Source organism: Sarcophilus harrisii, chromosome 3 (assembly GCF_902635505.1).
Source record: "Sarcophilus harrisii chromosome 3, mSarHar1.11, whole genome shotgun sequence".
Taxonomy (NCBI): Eukaryota; Metazoa; Chordata; class Mammalia; order Dasyuromorphia; family Dasyuridae; genus Sarcophilus; species Sarcophilus harrisii.
The window spans coordinates 26,960,030-26,983,391 of record NC_045428.1 but is presented as its reverse complement, the minus strand read 5'-3'; the positions used below and the strand labels follow the sequence as shown (position 1 = coordinate 26,983,391).

At 38.4% G+C, this 23,362-nt stretch overlaps 1 protein-coding gene across 7 annotated transcripts in view; it reads left to right on the top strand.

The window, feature by feature from the left end:
- The window catches only part of MECOM (MDS1 and EVI1 complex locus), a 668,000-nt gene that overhangs the window by 628,413 nt on the left and 16,225 nt on the right, over positions 1–23,362 (top strand). For 5 of the 7 annotated variants that reach the window (XM_031957626.1, XM_012546601.3, XM_031957630.1 and 2 more), the window contains 5 exons: positions 4,343–5,696; positions 8,154–8,241; positions 14,629–14,655; positions 21,986–22,152; positions 23,179–23,256. In XM_031957626.1, coding sequence (XP_031813486.1) covers positions 4,343–5,696; positions 8,154–8,241; positions 14,629–14,655; positions 21,986–22,152; positions 23,179–23,256 — 1,714 coding nt within the window. The remainder of the gene's footprint in view (positions 1–4,342; positions 5,697–8,153; positions 8,242–14,628; positions 14,656–21,985; positions 22,153–23,178; positions 23,257–23,362) is intronic. The other 2 variants (XM_012546602.3, XM_031957627.1) reach the window with 1 other exon arrangement.

Genomic DNA, 23,362 nt, shown 5'->3' with positions numbered 1-23,362 from the left:
AAAAATGGGCCAAAAAAAAAAAAAAAAAAAGAGAGATTCTCAAGAGTTTGCTTCCATAGGTCCATAGATAGTTGGGGGTGGGGGGTAGCTCAGAATCCATCTGGTTCAAAGTTCTTATTTGAAAGGCAACTAGACCAAAGCTCAGGGATTTGTGCACAGTCAGAGGTGAAATTGGAATCCAGGTCTTCCACTCTAGAGCCAGTACTTATTAATTTGTTTTTGCCATACCACTCACTCTCCTTTTGAAACTGAGGCTGCTCTCCCTTCTACTTCTAAGACGTTAGAGACTCGTCCTTTCTCTTTCTTAATTATCCCACCATCTTGTTTGGCTCCTAATTCCTCTGGCTTTCTGAGGAACAGAACAGACCTGAGTTCAAATCCTGCCTCTGATACTTATTACTCCTTGGGAGATTTTCAAAAGGCAGAGAAATGGATTGTACTATAAGAGTTTGAGAATCCTCGCCTCTAAGAAGAAATTTTTGACTTTAGGTTGTAATTCCCTGTGATATTGGTATAGGTCATTTATTTCTGTTTCACTTTTTGGTCAAAGCAAAGATATAATCTGATGCAATAAATCATCATTTATTGATTATTAACAGTTTTATTTATTAATTGATTTATTTATGATTAGTTTTTATTAATGATCAGTTGTAGAAAAAAGTCAAAACGTGGTGATTCCATTCACCAAAGTTTCTCAGAGCTGTGCTTCCAGTTGTATTGGGATCAAGTATTCCACTTGAGAGCGTGGAGGCTTTTTCTAATAAAATCAAATAAACTGTTTCCCATTAATGCATTCTCAGTAATCACCAGGAAATTTACCCGGCAACTGCAGTCCTCAAGTACAAAGTATAACAGGGCCCCGAGAATAATTACGAATAATAGCCGTGTAATTTCAGAACAAAAGATTTGAAAAATCAGGAGTTGAAGTTGGGGGTTTGGATAGTGGAGGAGGGTCACCTAAAGTTGATATCTGTTTCTCGACAAATGGCCACACACCACGATTGAGCCCACTGGTCTGTTTATGGCAACTGTCTCTTATTACAGTGTCCCGCCCAAGCTTGAGTGAAAACTTACCAACACGAAGGTAATTATTTGCTGACTACCCCAAATGCTCCAGCCTCCTCAAATAGAAACCACATGCCCTAATAGGCGGGATCTATTCAAAATAGGCCTTAATTTGTTTAATAAGTAGAAAATATGCAACTTTTTCTGCAAGCTAATTCCTTGTTCCTCCGAAGATTACAGAATAGAGGGCCCTTCAGCATCAGTTAGGCTGATGGTACTTGGAGCTTTGTGGTGGTCAAGGTCTCCCAAATGATGAAAACCACTGAGGGAGACACATCATGCATTTTTGAGGTTTGGAGATGTGAGGGACAGATGTGGCTCATCCACACAATAATAAGGTGCCAATAGAGAAGCCACATGCACCTGATATCACCCAAAAATGTGAAAGCCATTGCTCTTTCTAAGCTCCTCCAGCTATAAAATATTAAGGAAAAACATTGCGGGCGTTGCTGGGAAGGGAAGCCACATTGAAAACCAGAGTTCGTTTGGTTAAATGGCAGACTTTTAAAAAGTCCTAACGGGGAGGTCTACCTACTGGTGGGCTTCTTCTTAAAAGGATACCCAAAGAGACCAGACATGGGGCTCTTCACATGGAATTTCTCAGTCCCCAAAGCAGAATCTTCCTAGCCCCATGGCCAGTCTTGTATCTGTGGAGGGAAAATTATGTTAATGATAACTCCGATTTATGTATTATTCTATAAGGTTTACGAAGTACTTTCCTCACAGTAACTGCGTGAGGCAGTCCAGATGTTATACAGATGAGGGGATTCTTAAGGAACTTGACCAGAGTCCTATAGTGAGGAAGGGTGGCAGAACAAAGCCATTGGATGTATATTAATGAAGGAAGAGACTTCAGGTCATCTCATCCACCCCTAATGTTACAGATGCAGAAACCAAGCCTGGGAGAGAGGATGTGATTCATAGGATACATGGATAATACAATAAATAATACCAGTGCCTCAGACTTCTGATCTAGAGATCTTTTGTGGTGTGTCTTAATCTAAATTAAATAAAATTCTTGATTTTTTTTTTAATGGTGATTTTATCAGTGAAGGGACTCCCTGCTGCCAAAGTCCCTTCACCAGGGAAAATCAGCAACTCCTCTGAAACTTATGTTGAGTTGCTTGGAGGTTAGACATCTTCCCCAGAATTACACCGCGAATATGGATCAGAGGAAGACTCATACCCAGACCTATGATTGGATATTCACATGCTTACATTAAATAATGTATTTACCAAATTTCAGTGATAAATCAAATTCTTGTTAAGTATTTTAAAATTTTTCAATCAGAATCTTGGTAATATTTGCTGTTAGAATAATTTGGGATGACTTATTGATGGCATTCATTGTTAGGGACTTTTAGGATAATCATAATAATAGCAATCACAGCACTGATAATAACTAGTCTTTATATAGGACTTTCTGTTTGTAAAATGACTTGCATATGTTATCCCATCCGATCCTCTTAGCCCTAGGAAATAGGTGCTGCTGTTAATATCTTCAGTGAGTGGGGGAAAAATCCATAGAGATCATTGAGTATATCTTACCCATTTAAAGTAAGGAAACTGAGACTTAGAGAAGTAAGATGATTTGGTCAAGGTTACACAGCTATTAAGTATATGAATCTGAACACTTGTATCTCTACTGAAACTGTTTCTTTAAATGTTTTCACTTTGGGGTACACCCATGAGGCACCTGAATGATATGATTATTTTTTCTTTAGCCTAATAACATATTTATTTATACTTGGTAAGACATGCACACATTTAGAGTGGAATAAGACAGAGTTATTTTATGGTTCTTACTTGGAAGGAGTTGTCCTTTGATTTCAAAGTGTGAGCTTTATTTGAGAGGAGATTATTATTTTTTAAAACTATTTTGGTAAAAAATTGCCCTGATACTTGAGTTTTTAAAATGATTTTAGTTTAATAGGTCATCAGTCAAATACAGCTACTCCCAAAAGAATTAAAGGATGAATTTGGACCATTTTTTTTTCCTTTTCAAAAGGAATTTGCTTTAGAAATGACTGATAAATTAAGTTTTTCTATGGGCTAGCTAAGCGAGGAAGTATAAAAGCAGAAATCCCACCCGTAGGGGTTGATCCTATCAAGTACCTATGGGTACTTGTTGGAGCTATCAGCGTTCTGCCTCTTTCAAGGAATTCACCAAGGATATGGAGTGAGGAGGCCGAGGCAGATGGAGCCATGAACACAGACCCACGGAGACAGTAAGACTTTATCTGTAGCAGGAGCTCTGGTTCTCGCTGAGCTCTCCTGTCCCACAAACCCTCAGACAGACAGTGGCTTTTTTTTTTCTTTTTTTCTTTTTTGGCTCCCAAGCTGAAGAAGTCAAGCCCTGAGATAAATGGTTGAGATATGACAGCCAGTGACCGTGTTTCTCAAGGACAGGGGTTTCCAGGAGCAGGAAGGTTAACACAAGCACCAGTGTGAGGGGAAGTTAGAGGACGTGATCGCTGTTCATGGGAACCAGCGATGCAGGATGGGGTACATTCAATTGAGCTTCCTTTGCTGACTTAAAATAGACCCATTGTAAATTATGTCAGTCTTTCTCAAATCATGAAAATGATTGTTAAAAATGTCTCCGAATACACAATGTGCATTGTTGTGTGGCTTTGATGTGTGAATGATGAGAGCTGATGATATAATACACATTAAGTGAGACTAGCACAGTCACAGGCTTTCTCCCCAAGGGGATAGAAAAATAAAGGTGAATTATATGATACAGAGATATACAGAGGGGAGGGGGATGATTTAATTTTGTTTGAGAACCCAAAAGCACAAGAAATTTTTTTTTCCTTTTTAAATGACTACATCTTGTGTTGCAAATCTATTCTGTTTTGGACAATTTCCTTGTTATTATCTTACTGGGGTCACATTGGTGAATCATTGCATGACACATTTTTAAACTTTCCCCAGGAAATCAAAAGCCTTTTGAAAATACACAGCCCATGAGAATCAGCCAAGAGATATTTTCTCTGTGTGTCTCTGTTATTTTTTATTTAAATTTCCATTTTTTGGGGGGTATATGCTATCTTAAAGACATTTGTCAGGTTGGATGGCTCGCTTTGGCCTCTTTGGAAATGAGGTTTCTCCAGTTTGGCGTGGGGGCCCGCTTCGGTCCCCCCGAGAGATGTCCCTCTCTGGCTCTGTGATGGACATTTGGGGGGGGAGGGTGAAAGGAATCGCGATGATTTACTAAAGTCCGACCGCTTGCCTGCCATCCCGCCTGAGACTGTTTTTTGTTGTTTGTACACAGGTGAGGTCTGCCATAAATCCTATACCCAGTTTTCAAATCTTTGTCGTCATAAGCGCATGCATGCTGATTGCAGGACCCAAATCAAGTGCAAAGACTGTGGACAAATGTTCAGCACTACGTCTTCCTTAAATAAGCACAGGAGGTTTTGTGAGGGCAAGAACCATTTTGCAGCAGGTGGATTTTTTGGCCAAGGCATTTCACTTCCTGGGACCCCAGCTATGGATAAAACGTCCATGGTTAATATGAATCATGGCAATCCGGGCCTTGCTGACTATTTTGGTGCCAACAGGCATTCTGCTGGTCTTACCTTTCCAACAGCTCCTGGATTTTCTTTTAGCTTCCCCGGTTTGTTTCCTTCTGGCTTGTACCACAGGCCGCCCTTGATACCTGCTAGTTCTCCTGTTAAAGGACTACCGAGTACTGAACGAAACAAAAGTCAAAGTCCCCTCATGACACATCCTCAGATACTGCCAGCCACCCAGGATATTTTGAAGGCACTAAATAAACACCCCCCTGTAGGGGAAAATAAGCCAGTGGAACTCCAGCCTGAGAGGTCCTCTGAAGAGAGACCCCTTGAAAAAATCAGTGACCAGTCAGAGAGTAGTGACCTTGATGATGTCAGTACCCCAAGTGGCAGTGACCTGGAAACCACCTCTGGCTCTGATCTCGAAAGTGACCTTGAAAGTGATAAAGAGAAATTTAAAGAAAATGGTAAAATGTTCAAAGACAAAGTAAGCCCTCTGCAGAGTTTGGCTGCAATAAATAATAAGAAAGAATACAGCAATCATTCCATTTTCTCACCATCTTTAGAGGAGCAAACTGCAGTGTCGGGAGCGGTGAATGATTCTATAAAAGCTATTGCGTCTATTGCTGAAAAATACTTTGGTTCCACAGGACTGGTGGGGCTACAAGACAAAAAAGTTGGCGCTTTACCTTACCCTTCCATGTTTCCCCTCCCATTTTTTCCAGCATTCTCTCAGTCAATGTACCCATTTCCTGATAGAGACTTGAGACCGTTACCTTTGAAAATGGAGCCCCAATCACCAGGCGATGGGAAGAAAAACCAGAAGGGCAGCCCCGAATCGCCCTTTGATCTCACCACGAAAAGGAAGGAGGAGAAATCTGTTACTCCGGCCACCTCCAAACCAGCAGCAACGCCTCTCACAAGCCAAGATCAGCCTCTGGACCTGAGCATGGGTAGCCGGAGCCGAGCCAGTGGGACGAAGTCAACTGAGCCTCGGAAGAACCATGTTTTTGGTGAAAAGAAAGGAGGCAGCATTGACCAAAGGAAGGCTTCAGATGCCTCTTTGCAGCATGCCAGACCAACTCCTTTCTTTATGGACCCCATTTACAGGTAATGGGCTAGTCAGAATGAACCTTAACTGAAAACTTTATTCATGTTTTAGGGGAAAATGTTGCTGCCTGCCAAGACGTCTCTGTGTCTGTCTGTCTGTCTGTCTGTCTGTCTGTCTCTCTCCCTTCTTCCCTTCCTCCCTCCCTTCCTGCTTCCCCTTCTCCGTCTCTCTTTGTCTTTTCCTTTTTCTCTTTCTTCCTTTCTCCTTTTCCCTCTCTTCCTCCCTCTTTCTGTCTCTTTCTTTCTTCCTTCCTTCCTTTCCCCCTCGTTTTCTCTCTCTCTCTCTCTCTCTCTCTCTCTCCCTCTCAGTTGGTACCCAACATGTGGTGCCACTAAAGTACCATAAGTTGATATAATCCATCACAGAGATGTGGCAAGGCATGAATGTTCAGAATTTGAAATACCTTCTGTGTTTTTTTTTCTTTGACAGTAAATCTAGTTTTTTGAGCACTCACTTTACTGAGTAGAATTTATAGAAAAACTCTGTTTAAAATACCTTGTCAAGTGGCTGAAGGTTGTGGACCTTGAAGGATTAACCCAGATATGTGGGAATGTTTCAATGGGTCAAGTTATTTGAAATAAGGTGATGTGGATGTCAGTGCCAATCTGAACTTTATTAGCTGGCTCTCACATCGTTAACGAGTGTTAGTCATACTCTGTTTCTAAATAAATCTTCTAGGAGCACTGCAGAAATGAAATATTAGCCATAAAAACTTTTTGTATATAATATGGATGGACAATTTTTAAAAAACACCAGGTCCACTTATTATGATTAAAATGATGGAGACAAACATCCATTATCTAAATTTTTCATCTGCATCTCCAAAATTTTTATTTTTAATAAAAGATTCTGGCTAATAAATCAAACCTTACATGCAGGAATTTTTTTTAAAGCCTGATAGTGGCCCCCAATTTGTCTATTCAGAGTAGAATATATTTTAGATCCCACATTTCTCTTATTTTGCGAGAATATTTTTTGCTCTCAAGAATTAGTGGAATTTTCAAAGAATGTTTTTCTAGGCTCTCTTAAGACAGCATTTATGTATGTGAGTTGATTTTCGTTTGCCAAGAGAAGGTTTTATGTTCTTCACATCAAAAATATAAACTCTAGCAGAGGATGAGCCCTTTTCTTTATAGGTTCAAATCCCCCTCCCATAATAATGGGAATTAGACACACACACACACACACACACACACACACTCAGCTTTGATCAATTGAAATACTTTTCTCTATATTATGCTATATTGTTTGGATCTAACCAATAATATATAATTTTTATAGCATATTAAGGAAGGAAAATTCCCAGCATAGAACTAGTTGCCCCATTTTAAACTCACCAAAGAGAATTAAAAAAAACAACCAAAACCAAAATTTTTTACTTCTTTTCAATTGCCCTCATGCAAATCTTAGGAAAGCCCTATCTTTAGACAGAAGATTGTTGAGGACACGGCATAGACTTTTTGCCCTCTAAATTGTGTTCTTTTCGTTAACATTATTTTTAGATTGACTCTCGGAAGAAAACAATGAAAGGATAAGTTTCTTATTCTTTGGCTGCTCATCAGTCCCTTAGTGCCATAAGCCTTCTGCTGGCCCCATATACATTTGCTTTTCCTCAGTCCCATTATTAACTTTTACCTCCAGTTCACCAGCCACTTTCATCATTCAGCCATACACATACCTCTATTTCTTCTCTGGCAAATTCTCTAGCCATCATAATGGGGACAGCCATCTATCCCCACATATCCCAGTTCTAGCCCAGGTCATGCTTATTGATATGTCATCCTAATTAATTAATTCAACCCCCCTACCCCAGCATTTATTAAGCTACTTTTAGGTTCAGATCGCTTTGCTGTGTGCTACGGTTGCACAGCATTATTTCTCCCCTCTCCAGGTTTCCTCTACTCAAGATTACTTTCTGATCTAGAGCAAATTTTAAAATTGTTTCTGAATGTCTTTGTATGAGAGTTTTGACATAGAAAGGGAAAGAGGGGGAAGGTCAGTTTAATGCACTCCATTACAACATATAGCTTTCTCATTTGAGAAGGTATTAAAAATAATCGATATGGATAATGATTGGCACTAAAGAGAGAATAGGCTAGTTTTCAGGTATCCTTAAGCTTCTTATTCTCATCTCTTTCCTCTGGCTTCCTTCTTAGTGTCTCTTCTATGACAAATGCATCAGGCTTAGTTATTCTACTGTTAACATGATTGGTTATTTCAGTGGATTTTTCCATTACCAGTGGGGTCTTCTCCCTTTATCCATAACGACTTGTTTTTCTAATAAGAGCCATGTGCATGCATGGAGAACCCGGCAGATCTTTCTGTGTTTTTATTAGTATATTTCCCAGAAACCTCTCACTTGTTTTATTGTAAGCTGTTTTAAATGTCAGGTGCTTATGTAGTGATCGATATACGAGACTGATTCATCACTGGCAAATGTAATTTTAACCTTTCAGGGTAGAGAAAAGAAAGCTCACTGACCCACTTGAAGCTTTAAAAGAAAAATACTTGAGACCTTCTCCGGGATTCTTATTTCATCCACAAGTAAGTATTTTTGGACTTGAGATGCAGAACTTGTAAACTAACTTGTTGATCTTGAAAAGCAGATGCAATGAAATGAAAGAAATCTCGACAACACGAGGATTTCCTATGACGCTCCTGTGGAAGAACACAGGAAATTCGAGCAGAATTCAAACCCAATCTCTTTAAGGAAGGAAAAAAAGTGAATATTCATGTAAAAAAACCAAGTCCTTGATGATACTGTAGAGTCTGTTCTTGGCAGCCTATAGAATTACACTCTTATTTGGATTGAATGTTGTTGAGTATACAAAAGCCTGGAGGTGGGCTGGGTTTTAGGGTTATTGTCTAAGCTTTACTAATATAAAGGAAAGAATCAGCATCTCCTGATGGCTTGTCCTAGACTACTTACTGATGGTGTTTTTATTTTTTCTTTTGCTGCTGGAAAAAAACAGGAAATCGTTCACCTAGCACACTGTTTCCATAGAGTGGAGCTTCTTGAAATGGGAAATTTCAGGAAGCCCATTGAGCTTGGATGGGAAAAAATATTTTTATTTCAGTGTAATTGGTTTCCTTTGTAATCCTAAGTATTTTATGCATTTAAAACAATAATTTTGATAAGAGATCCATAGGCTTCACCATAGGCTTCACTGCCTAAAAGGTCCATCTCTTTCTCTGTCTCTGTCTCTTTCTCTCTCTCACACACACAACTAAGAATCCCAGACATAGAAGATGAAGCCAACTTGGTGAGCCATCAGTCTTTGAGCAGAAACCTTTTCATCCTCAGCAATTAAACACCATTGCTGATTCAGAGTAGGACCACATTCCTAGTTGCCCATAGCTGGCTCACTATATTTAGTTCCTTCACTCATTTCAACAAGAGTTTCCCCTAAGCTTTCATTTCAATTCATCAAGCATTTCCCATGTTCTTGTTATCCACTAAGGTACCTTATGAGGTACTGGGAATACAGAAACCAAAAGGAAACAATTTCTGCCATCCAAGAGCTTACATTTTACTGAAGGGATACAATACAAGTGCTAATGTGTTTGTACAACATAATACAAAGTGGTTTTGTGTTATTTCAAAAAGGAGATCACTAATGGCTTGGGGGTGGGAGTGAGAAGGAAAGGTCTTATCTAGGAGTCAACTGCTTTGAAGGAAGCTAATTTCTATTTAATGGCTATGGAAATAGAAATAACAGTGAAAATACCCTGAATCTGTATTTTTTTGTTGGTTTTTGTCTCTTCTAAATTGAAGATCATATTTCTTGTCAGAGAGTAAACAAAATCTTTAGAGCATTTCTTGGAAATGGAATGATTCAGTTAAATAAACTAATAGTTTATGATATAATAGTTTATAATTAATAATAGAATCAAGTTGGTTACATTAAAAAGTGGTATTTCCAGCTCTAAAAGGTATTACTCCTCTTTATTTTTAACAGATAGTATAAATGATACTGGGAAGTTGTATAGGTACATATAAACATATACAGGTTTGTACCTGAAATTCTACTATCTAGCTAGTAGATAGATGTATTCCATTAGGCACTAGAATTTAAAAAAAAAAAAAGGAAAAAAATTTAAAAGAAATAATCCTGGGCCTTTGCCTAATAAGGAATAGAAAGACAAAGACACTGGTAAATGACATGTATCTTGAAATGTTCACGTACCAGAGGGAACCATAAATACTATTTGTTCAACTTCCTAACCAGTCTACATATTATCTTCATGGAGAAAGGCACTGTGGTTTTGAGGGAGAGCAGCAGGCCTGCTTATTACATATCATTTATTCCATTCTTCTTAGAGTTAAATAAATCTTGGCTGAGCAATGCTTTGGACTTACTATACGACCTTTGGCCAAAATTATTTACCTACTTGTCAGATGTCTCATCTATAAATAAACAAATAAATAATTAGTCTAGCTACATAGGTGTCAGGATTAATGTCTGGGTTTGTTATTATTGTTGTTGATGAATTCAATGTAGTGAGCCCCAGTGATTACCCTCCTTCTACCAACACTTGTTAACACCCAATCAGCAATATATAATCTTAGAAAATTGTTTGAGGTGAAGAGAGGTAAAGTAACTTGTTCAAAGTCAAACATTGAGCCTTCACGTAGGACTTGAATCCAGATCTTCCTGACCCCCAATGCAGACTTTTCAGTCTGCCATACTCCATCAAGATCAGGATAATTTTTTACATACAAAAAGTATACTATATATAAAATACAGTACCTTAAATCAGTGATTCCCAATTTTTTGCCTCAGAAAGGAAAGAAATAAGCATTTATTAACCACCTTCTATGAGCCATTCCCTGTGCTAACAACTTAAAAACAATTCCTATTTGATCTTCTCAAATGCCTGTGAGGAGATGCTCTCATTCCCATTTAACAATTAAGAAAACTGAGGTTAAGATCTTTGTCCAGAATCATACAGTAATTGTTCAAGGTTGGTTTTGAACTCAGATCTTTATTACTTCAGGCTCAATCCTCTATCCATTGTATCACTTTATCTTTATAGTCTCAAAAATTTATTGAGGACCCCAAAGAACTTTGGTTTCTTTTGTTTACCATATTAAAAGTTAAAACTGATAAACATTAAACTATTATTTATTGATTCATTTACAATCATCAAAATAAATTATTGCATGTTGACCTTTTAAATGAAAAATAACTTTTAAAAATTAATGAGAGGAGCAGACATTGTTTTACATGAGTTTGCAGATCTCTTTAATGTTGGGCTTAGTGGTTGAGAGGTAGATTCTCATATCTGTTTCTGAAGTTTATGAGAAAACCTCTCTCATATGGGTAGTTGGAAAATGGAGTATTTTAATAGGAAAAAATGTTTTAATATTATGAAAATAGTTTTCATCTTGAGGGCCACTTAAAAGGGTCCTGGGATAGGGAGGAAGTTTCCATAGATAGTCAGAGGAAATGATGATTGTCAGGAAAAAACACAAGTTTTGGAAATTAAGAGATGCTCTTTGCCAATAATTCCACAGCATGGGAATGTATGGGTGCATAGATGGCTAAGAGAAATGTGGCATGTTATAATGACTAGAACTTGAGCTGATAGTTTGATTCTTACCAAGTGTTGGCTTAGTTATAGGACCATTAAAGTACTATTTAAGTTACTGCCTTTGATCTGTAAGCCTTCAGGCTTGCTGTAAGGAAATGATGGATAATAACTTATTAATAGGTCTTTATAAAGGGCCTACTATGTTCCAGTTACCTACTAAGGACTGAGATATAAAGGAAGTGTGATGGGGATAGTTGTCACTCCAGGCATTTTGCTCTTTGGTGCCGTGGCTTGGGGCTACTAAAGATAGATGCAGATCATGTGTAGGAAAAAGATTAGAAGAATGGATTTCATTTCTTGTTGTGTTGATTTCTTTGTGGTCAAGTGGATCAACAATTTTGTCTCCTAGAACAACTCTCATTTAGATTTATAATGGGTGCCATCTGCCTATTCCTTTTAAAATTTTTTTCTTAAAGCAGGACATTTTGTGTTACCTTCTCACTGCTTGTTTTCCTGAATTTGGAGTTTATTCAGGTGTTTTGTTTTTTCTTGGTTTTGCTTTCACCAAGCCTGATGTTAAAAAAAAAAAAAAAAAAAAAAAAGATCCCACCATCTCTGTTGCTGTTTTTTTGCTCACCCATTTTCCTCACCACTGATGTCCCATTTCCCTCACTACTGGTGTCCCATGATCTCTGGCTATTATCACAGTGCCTACTGAGGGAGGGGTAATTTTAAATTTTATCTTTCTGGATGATCCTTTATGACTCCGATTTGTAACTCTAGGCATTTCTAGACTTGTGGTTTGATGAAATAGATTTAAAAGGTCCCAAGTTCATAATAATTCTCTCCTTGGAAGGGTAGTTATAAAACATGAATGGCTTGTGATTATGCTTCTAGTTAGAGAAATACAACTCTCTAAAAATGACTTGTGTGAGTGGGATCCTGGCTCCAAAGTGGCAAAGGTCATTCTTTCCCAGAGTCTCCCGGGCTCTTGTGTCATGAACAAAGGGACACAAGGAAATGCAAAGGACAGGGGCAACCAAGGGAGTTTGTGAGAAATATGATATCGGTCAGATATAGTTTTTTTAAAAACAGAATTGGAATGATAGCTTGGAAATAGAAGCCAATTGCATCCAGCTGACGTCAGGCAAGGAAAGAGATCCTTAGTTCAGCCATGTGAATGAGCATGTGTGACTAAAAAACAATAAAAACAACAACAAACCCCCAAAATAATGCAATGCCATTTGTTCCTATAGCTTTTGCCTTCAGGAGTGTCAACAGGCTTTGGTTCTAGGTTGGGAATTTTAGATGTTATTTCTTCTGTCAGTGTTCTACAACTACACCTTATCTGGGGGAAGCCTTTCCACCTTTCTCCATCTGGGAGTTTTTCCTTCATTTTTTAACTGAAAAATCTAGTGTCCATTCCCAATCTTAGGTTAGCTCTTTTTTCCTCAGTCTGGAAAGAAATGTATCCCCCCTTCCCCCAAGTGACTCTGTCCCCCTTCCGAAGGCTGCCAGTCTAAGCTTTTCCAGAAGCTCTCTTACCTACAGAACTGCACAACCTTTCCCTTCTGTTTTTTCCCTTTGAAAAAAAAATGGTCTTTTGTAATCTGAGATTTGTTTTTCCTGGCATGTCTTCCATTGCAAAGATATTGACATTTGTATGTTGCTGTACAGTGATGTGAGTCTTTTGTGCTGTACAGTGATGTGAGTCTTTGCGACCCCATTTGGGGTTTTCTTGGCAAAGATACTGGAGTGGTTTGCCATTTCCCTCTCCAGCTCATTTTATAGATGAGGAAACTGAGGCAAACTGGGTTTTATAATTTAGAGTCACACAGCTAGTATTTGAAGCTGGATTTGAACTCGGTTCATCCTGACTCTACCTAGTTCCCACCTAGCATGTGTATGGCTCTTGCCAAATCATTTCTCAAGTCCTTCCCTCCTCCCTGCATAGGTGGATCATTCACCTTTAAGGTTACCTTCCATTTAGTTACCTTTCATTTATGCTGTATACGTTCTGTACATCCCTCTTTGTGGGTTTCCCCCCCCATTAGAATATAATTTTTGCTGCCCCATGGTACTGTCTGTCCTTTGTCTTAATAGGTTGGTAAATTTTTCTTTTCGGGGAGGTGCAGAAAAAATAATTTAATTAAATATATTATTTCTATATATGCTTTTCTTCTAATGGAATCCCATACATTCCTTTTGGAATTTAAACGAATTCTTTAATGTTTTGCAACATTTTTTGATTCTCTGATTGTTGCCACAGTTATTTTTAAGGTATAATTCCATGTAAAACAGCAAATATTAAGTTAAGTGTTGATTGTTCATATCAATTGAAACGAGGGTTCCAACACAATTCTGTATCATGACCGACTCAGCCTGTTTTTCTCAAGTCCTTCCCTCCTCTGCATCAGGTGGATCATTCACCTTTAAGGTTTCTTTCCATTTAGTTATTTTTCATTTACGCATTATATGTTTTGTATGTCACTCTTTATTTGCAGTTTTTCCCCCATTAGAATATAATGCCCCTGAGAGAAAAAAAATGTTTTATTTTTGTATTCCTAGAGTTTAATAGAATGTTTGCCACATGTCACAGTGTTAATTAAGGCTCATGGACACAGATTATCATCTGTTAGGCATCTAGAGTGCCTAACCAGGCTCTGGGGATCAGTAACAAAAATGAAACTATTCTTGCCCTCAAGGAACTTAGTTTCTGGTCCATGGCCTCAGCTTCTCCGTAACTTCTTCTCCTAGTTACAAGCAAGATTCTAGGATAAATGGTCAATCCTTTGAACTTGTGGCCACGTATCTGGTCAGAGACCAACTCAGGCTTTTAAAATCTTCAGCTTTTTACAACAGAAGTTCTGATGGCTAAAAAGCTACAGCTATGGACATGTGCACTATGAGTGGATTTTGATGTTCATGTTATGCCCCATCCTGCATTGCCTTTTCTTCATCATCTTTAAAAAGGATGTAAAATAGTGGATGTTGTTTATTATAGCTTAATAGGCAAGGGAAAAGCTAATACCTGGCTAGTCAGTTGAGCCTTGAGTGGGCAGTGACTTCGCAGTTAATTAGGGCTAACCAAACTCCCCCACCCCAAATCATAGCTAGCTTCCTTGACTTGGGCATATGGGTCATTTTTTCTGAGCATGAGGGGGACACTTATTTTCACTCACATCCCTAAAATGGGATTTAAAGGCCTCAAGGATGGCTGAGGAAGGTTATGGTGGCAACATTTTTTTTTTTGGTTCTCTGTTGCTACAGTTATTTTAAGGTACGATTCCATGATAAACAGCAAATACCAAGTTAAGTGTTAATTGTTCAGATCAATTGAAATGAGGGTTCCAACATAAAAGTAATTTTTTGTTTTTGTTTCAATTTTGCTCCCAGTTCCAACTGCCTGATCAGAGAACTTGGGTAAGTTTCCTACTTATATTTTTGATTAAAACAATGCACCACTGTACCATAAATTAAGAACAAACAAAGTAACTTACACTTTAGATCATGGTGTACTGACACCATTTATGCTTTTCTGTGGGATGATGGAGCTGTTGTGAACAGTTAAGCAAAAAAACAAACAAACAAACTTAGCTTTTCCAAGCTACAATCCCTTGATTTTATAATTTAATATTTAATAAGTTGTGAAAAAAAATGTAAAGTTTATTCCACAGTATCTTAAGTAATTTCAGGCTGATGTGAAATGTCTTCTGGTTCTCTAAGGACATTTTATCCAGTCTAATTTCATTCAATATTATTCCATTCATCATCCTGTTATTAAATACTGCATATAAGGTTAGGTATACTATACTAGGTGTGCTGTGTACAAGCACAGCTCCCTAGAGTTCTATAATCGACAGATGTCAGGGGTGGAGAGACGCAGCATGGCCACAGATGAGGAAATACAAATTACGGTCAAAATTATTTGCAGTAAAGTCAACAAGAGAGCATTAACAACCATGACAGGGGAGTATCTGCTGGAGAAATACTATGAGAAATATTAGGGATAAATGTAATGATTTACACTGAGGGGTTCAAAAAGTCACTTTCTCAAGCCCAGAAGGCCCCATTGTTAAGATATCTCCATGGGAGCCAGGCAGCCAACATTCTAGAATCTTGTCCAAACTGAGCTCTGTGTCCTGCAGGATTAGAGGAAAAAGATGCTTTTACTGGTCCGGATTAAGGGATGAGGTTCACAAACTGATGGGCAAAGTCATAGGAGAATGGAATGGGCTTCTGGCTTTTGGAAAATCAAACAAAAGTGACAGCTCTGTGGTGTTTTGTGTACTCTGCTGCATCACTTAGCTAATAAGTAACCATTGACAGAGATCCTACCACCACTACTAAATGAACTTGTGCTATGGACGTATTTTGCTGGGACTGGAATTGTGTTAATTGTCATTTCCCCTCCAAATATATTATAGGGAAAGAAAAATATCAGAAGTTAAGTGTTGTGCAAATATTCTACACTGCCTCACTTCCCCCTATTCCTTTCACCTTCTCACTCAAAGATCCAGTGTTAATTCAGGAGCAAGCAAAAGACCTCCATGATAGAGACCAGCCATCTTATTAAAATATCAGGAGGGCAATTCTGAGTATCATTCCACGAGAGAACTCATGAGTGCCAGCTTAGTCTTGCTAGTTGTTATTTATTTCTCTTATCCAAGTTCTTCTTTTTGGTGACTTGAAATTGAAAGGCTGTTTCTGACATCCAAGACTAATTGGGCAGGACTTCCTAATTAAAGAAAAAGTGAAGTAGATAAAGTCTGCCTTTGGTCTCTTCCTGAGTTTACTGCCCATAATGCCCACTATCTTCCTTCATACATCTCTCCTATCTGTGTACCTCTCCCTACCTTTTTCTTTAAGCACCTGTAAGCATTGGTTACTTATAGGTGTTAATACATATCAGGTTTATTTTTATTTTTATTTTTTATTTGATTTTAATTTTTAATTAAATTTAAATTTAATTAAATCTAATAATTTAAAAACTAAATTAAAAAAGTTAATTTTTTAAAAAGTTAAATTAAATTTTTAAAAATTTAATTTAATTTTATATTAATAAGGGACTTAGTGGCTAGAAAACTTTAATGACCCAAAGAGAAAGAAATATAGAATAGTGACATTTAAATAATATGACAAAAAATATGGGACATACTTTTAGACAGAGGATTTCTGGGTGCCCCTCCAATCCTGCCTACAACAGCTGCCTCTCTGATTTAAATAGGTAGCTATGATTTCAGTTTTCCTATACTCCCTTTGATTGTCATTGTTACGCTATTTGCTGCTGAACTCATTTAGAAATGATCTCAGATCATTTGCCCCACTCGCTTCATAATCATTTGATATATATTATTAAGCATGAATATTAGACAGACCGGATAATTTGTTATACTCATCATATTTTCATGCTCATAAAATCTAAGTGATTTTATAATTATGGCTGTTGAAAATAATGCCATGGAAAGAGGTCGCCATTTATATCTGTCTTTGAAATAAATGCTTAAACTTCATGGTCATGATTTTGAGATTTGTCAAGATACGAAGCAAATAAAAATAGCAAACTACGATGGACAAACTTTTCCCATAAGTTATTTCTGAGAGCTGGTTGTTTTAAGATAACACCCGAAGTAATCCAATTTGTGAAAGCCAAGGTCATGTATTTCATGGCACCGTTGGGGCTATCAGCTCATGCAATCAGGTTATCATTTTCATCATTTTAAAGGGAAAGTACTCTATTTATGTCACCAATTTTCAGCTGCTGAATAATAAATTTTAAGATAAATGTTCAGGACCCTGTTGATATCTTGCTTGCTGAAATGTTTATAATAATGCCTGTTTTTATCAGCCCAGAGCAATGTTTGCATTTGGGAGCAGGAGCTGGGGAATTATGAGTACATTTGAGTTTGCGTCAATATAAGGTTAATAGCCTCTTAGGGACCAGGAAGGGGAGTGAAACGACTTCCTTTTCCAGGGTTTAGTTACTGATAGCATCAACAACTGTTATATATGTATAAATCAAAAAAAATTTTTTTGTCCATGTAAAGTCATTTGCTGATCAGAGATTAGAAGACATTAATGGACCACAAAACAGTGACTTTTCTGAATATGTAATGTGACTTTTGTCCAATTTTTCTTCTTTTTTTGTTTTCATCTCCATGTTGTAGTCTTCTTCACTTCCATCTTTCTCCTTTCTCTCCTCCTTTCTTTCCTTTTTGCTCCTCCCCTTCTTTTTTCCTTCTCTTCCCTTGCTTCCTGCTTCTCTTCCTTTCCCCCTTCATTCTTTTCCTTCTTTTCCCCCCAATCATATTGTCATATAAGTTATAGAAAAATACCCAGACCACCGAGATGTAGTTAAATACCATGGCCCAAAGATACCAGATCTCATTGTGTGTGTGTGTTTTCAAATTATAGAACACGGCTTGGTAAGATATACATCCCCACTTTCCCAGTACCAAAGTAGATCATTGTCCTTTCCTCTAGGAACGGACAGCTTTGTCTTGGGTTCCATATTGGGAGGGTATGGATGCCAGGAGAGATCCCAGCAACCAGGATTACACGTTAGGTGGGACTCGCCTTAGTCTGTGAAACTTCAGCTGTGTATACTAGACATGTCCCCTCTGCCCCCTCAGCAAACCTTAGCGTCCCACTCTCTGATTGCATGGAGGAATCCCATCTCTCTTGGCAAGCAAAACATGGCACCAGCATAGCATGCAAGAACCAAGATGAAAGGCAGGATTCAATGAAGACCTGTATGTGTCTTTTGTATGTGTTTCTAGCAATGAGCAGAAGGAATATAAATTGGACCAAAGTGTGTGTGTGTGTGTGTGTGTGTGTGTGTGTGTGTGTGTGTGTAACATTTGCCCTTCATTTTTTCCCACAGCTTCCTTCATCTTCCCTATCCCTTCATCTTTTGATTTTTGCATAGCATCCTTAGAAGGAGAAGAGAAGGAGGGATGAAGGAGAGGAGGATAGGGATAGTCTTCCTCCCTTTCTTTTTCCTGTTATCTTTAAGAATGCCTTTTATTCAGCAATCAGCCCCATAATATTTCCTCTTGCAGCTAGGGAATTTTTGGAACAGGACAAGTTTGAGGCATACGCAGTCACATACTTAAATAGCCGCTCTTAAAGCAAGATGTCTTTTCCGAAACAACTGAGTGCCTTTAGCGACTTGGAGTGCTTGTTTCTCCCTTTGTGGGACCAGGAGAATAGAATTAAGGACAGGCAAGAGACCTAGTCAGGCCATTTTTAAATGTAAAATGAAAGTATTTCCCAGAGATGTATGGCTGTTGGAATTGGTGTCTTTGGGGCTGGGGCTGGGGAGTAGGTCCTACTGTGATTTAGCACCATGAGATAGTAAAGCTCAGGGGACTCTCATATGCTTCATGTTTATTTTGTATAGCCCTCGTATCTGTATGTTGTCCCTCTCATTGGAATATGAAGTCCCTTAAGGTGTGGATTGATTATTTCCTCAGATATTAAACATCTCTGAATTAAACATTTTATTGCCATCAGCAATGAGCAAAAAGAATCACAAAATTGTCACCCTTGTTTCTTTTTCATTCCTGCCGATCGGCTGGAAGGCCATTTGTTGTTTCTGTTCCCTTCATTTATTCCCTAGAAGCAGGATATCACAATATATATATATATTTATTTATTTATTTATTTTTTACAAGGAACAATTAGAAAGATTCGGTGCAGTAAAAATCCCATCATCAACAATTTTACAGATGGGTTTTGAATAAACAAGCTCCAAGGTCATGTAAAAAACGCCGAGGGTGGGCATTGGAGTCTGAGAATGGCATCTCTCTGTCGAGCCAGAATCAGTCCTTCTTGGAGGGCCATCATCATCACATCTCTCTGCCCTGTGATCAGCACCTGTCAGAATCCTTCATATTGACAAATGTGCTGTCCACTCGCATCTGTGGAGAATGTTTTAGCAGCTGAGTGATTATGAATCAAACCCCTGAGCTTATAGCCCCGACTGCTTTCCAATGCTTTCACATTTGCTGTCTGACAAGTAAATGTATCTTGACTTCCCTCTGAGATTTTTTTTTTTTGCACAGTGTTTGATGAAAGACATTTGGCAAATTGGCAGTGGTACCCTGTACGTTGCAATTTGTAGCTAGCATTAAGAGTCTGAGCATGAAATGGGAGGGCAGGCCAGGCCAGGGGCTAAAGGAGGAGGGGGAAACACCCCCATCACCCAGAGCTAACTAGAACATGAATAGTCATTTGGACCATGAAGCCTAGGATATTTGCTTAGTAAGGAGAGAATTGAATTCAGCTCACCCTGCCACAGCCCCTGTCTGGTTTTAGAAACAAATGGCATCCTGTGTCGCCTTGTGTCTATAAAGCTTACATTTCATTCATTTCCCACTTAAATATGAAATACGTTTTTTTCTTTCTCCTTCGGGGCTTCAAAGGGCTGGTTCCTGTCTCTCCCCATAGCACCCATCAGCTGATGCAGCCAATTGTGGCATTTCTTTGTTTGAAATTGCTTTTGGATCCCACCTTGTGCCTTTCCCTGCGTCCCCTCATTTTTACCCTTGTCTTTTTTTTTTTTTTTTTTTTTTTGGTTGGCCACCTTTACCTCCTCTGCTGGTCTCTGCTGTGTCCTTGAGGAATTGTCCTTAAAAACTACAGAGAAAGAGAATATGAGAAATGCAGAAATGAGTAACTCAGTGCTATGATCTGAAAGTTCACTTCTTCCTTGCCCCCACTTCAATTGTGACTAGTCTAAAAAAGGTGGACTGTGAAAAGTTCTTAGTCTTTTTTTAAATGAAGGACACGCAGAAGCCAGCTCAGGACGACTTTGGAAAGTGCAGTTAAGAGGGAGGATCCCCCCCAACAAGTATGTTAGCCTTTAAGAATGCAGATCAAGGTGGACCTAATTCTAAAGCAATAGCAAGGGATGGTATGAAAGAATGGTAGCTACAGTTAGAAACTCAGTCAGCAAGCCTTTATTAAGTGCTTACTATGCGATAGATACCTTGTCCATAGAAAGTCAAAAAGTACCTGATCTCAGGGTGCTTATTATATTCTAAAGAGGGAGGGAGAGAGAGCACACGAGCATGCAAACAAATCTATATAAAGCATTTATTATGTAAATGAGAGGCTATCACAAGAAAAATATTTCAGAAAGATCTGAGTTCAAGACTTGGCTCTGACTCGTTCTGTGTGACTCTGGGCCAGTCACCCTTGGTGCTCCAGGCTACTCTTGGAGAGATCTTCTTTGGTTTGGGGTTGAGGATTTTTACCAGGATATTCCAATTCTAATGAAATCATAAATCTGGACCAAAACCCCAATAGAGAATAATATCAAAGACCCAAAGGGATTTATAATTATCACTTAGAATAATAATTCTTATGTCCTTCATCCCAAATTACCTCCTTTGTATGTGTAAGTCTATATGGGAATACACATGCATGTATCTATGTGTAAATGTCAACATAAAATTTCTTTTTGCACATATATATATACATATATATGTATGTATGTATATATGTCTCTTCCATTAGAATGGAAACTCATTGTGAGTAAGGTTTGTTTTGTTCTCTGTGCTCCTAGTCCCAGTACTCAGTACTATACTTTCTGGAAAGCTTGTTGTTAAACATTCATTAGCAGACCACTCATGTCTTAGCTTCTGCTCAAACATTTATTTCTTTATTCGTTTTCATCTTTTATTGCTATCGTGGTTTGTCATCCCCAGTAACTGAGCTGATCTAGCCCTACCAGGCATTCCTTGGGCTGGAAATGGGAGTAAGGTGATCTAGAAAAGAGACTGTGATTGCTACCATAGAAATCTCTTGTCTCAGTCCTTTTCTGAACTTAGCACTTTCTAGAAGATTTATGATTTAGTTTAAGCAGGAGCTCATGATCTTTAAGGAGCAGCCTTTGAATTAATTAAATAAGGAGCAGCAATTAGCTGGCTCAAGGACCACATCTTGGACTTGAAATCAAGAAGAGAGATTCAAATGCTGCTCTGGAAAATTAATAATGTGACCTGTTTACCTCAGTGATGCAGTTTACCTCAAATGTAAAATGGAGATAATAATAACACTTACTAATAGGATTACATGTGTGAAGTGCTTTATAAACCTTGGTACTTATATATGTATCTTTTCTATAAAATGGGAGGTCTCTAAGGTCCCTTCCCATGATCTTCTGTGCAAAGCACTGAGCTAGGTACTAGGGGTACAGAGCCAAAATGGAAAACCATCTGTAAATAATAATAGCCCTATGGAACTGCTGCTATCATTATAGCCACTGTGGAGATAAAACTGAAGCTGAGACATTAATAATGATTTAACCACCAGCATTTTTGTAGTGCTTGAAGGCTTACGAAGACTTTTTCTGTGTTGTTTTATTTGATCTCCACATTTACCCCGTGAAATAGATGCCATTGGTATCTTCACTTTACATATGAAGGAACTGAAGTTGTGACTTGCCCAGGTTCACATGGCTGGTAGGTAGTTGAGGCAGGATTCAAACTCAGGACTTCTGACTCCCAAGTCCAGCATTCTTTTATCCATTCTTCTGTATTGTATATTTTTGACCATTCACTCATCTTTAAAATGAGGGCAATAATATGTGTGTCCCCTTCGTCATGGGCTCATCCTGAGGAAAATGCTTTGTCAGTCTTAAAGGGCTATCAGAATCATGGCGCCATGACTGGTATCATTACTTTGAGTGACAGTGAAGGTCACCGCCCATTGATTGTATTGTATTTTTTTTTTTTTTAATTCTCAGATGTCTGCCATTGAAAACATGGCTGAAAAGCTAGAAAGCTTCAGTGCTCTGAAACCAGAAGGCAATGAACTCATCCAGTCGGTCCCCTCCATGTTCAACTTCAGAGCCCCTCCAAATGCTCTACCCGAGAACCTGCTTCGGAAGGGCAAGGAACGGTATACTTGCAGGTAATTGCCAAGTTAATTATGACGGGCTTTCCCCCTTGTTTATTTTGGAAATGATTCTTGATTGGATGATTAATAGAGATCCCGGTAGGTCTGTAGCTTCTCAAAGTACTCTTTATTTAATGAGACATGAAAATGGTGTTCTATATTATGTGAGGAATTTCAATCAGACCACTCAGAGTTTTGATAAATGAGATAGAAAATATTCGACATCCCGTCTACTTCTTATATTTCCCTTGTCACCTTGATAATGATGAATTTTCTCTCATAGTTAATTATTTTCGTTAGAAACTTTAGTCCTACTGTTCTCAGGCATCCACAAATGAACAGTCGTGACAATTAGAGGCAAAGCTAACAGGTTAGGTGCCATATTGGTGAAGGAATCGTATGACCCCAGCAGGTAGAGGGTCCTAGCAATCGGCAGCCTATTTTTGTTCTAATTAACTTTATGATTTTTGACTGGCCCCAGGGGAGCTATGCTATCTGATGCAGGGATATCCATTTATCTGTTCTTTTGGAAAACATGTCACCTTCTTTCAAGGAAAGCTTTTATGGGAGCATACCTTGATGGATGAGGTCCTCGAGTCTTGTCTGATCTGATACAGCTCAATGTACAGCACATTGTCACTTTGGCTGACTTGGAAAATGAGTTGAAACGTTTGGAATCAGTTTACATCAGACTGAAATCACAAAGTACTCATCATTTCCCCCTCCCTTTTGATCCAAGTTCAATCTTGCGAACAAGAGAGACGTGGAGTTAATAAAAATGGAACTTTGGGGTCATCCCAACAAAAGCCAATTTTTCTTAATTGTTTACTTGTGCCCACGTTCAACCCCACCCAGTGATGGAGCTATCATGTGTAGGACTGTTTATAGCTCAAGGCAGCTTTTTTTTTCTTTTAAAATTTTAAATACCGAAAACATGCAGGATTAATTACATTAGGATTAGGCATCTGGTTTGTTGTACAGGTCAAATAGGGTAAAAAATGATAGTGATGACTTTCTCTTACAAAAATTTTTTAATAACAGATATTGTGGCAAGATTTTCCCAAGATCAGCAAACTTAACACGTCACTTAAGGACACATACTGGAGAGCAGCCATACAGGTTTGATGATACATTTTACTTGATTTTTCTTTTAATCTCTGTAATGATTGATGTGCGTGTATGGGCAGCATGTTCATAAAGGACCCTTTCAGGGGAGATATTTGGG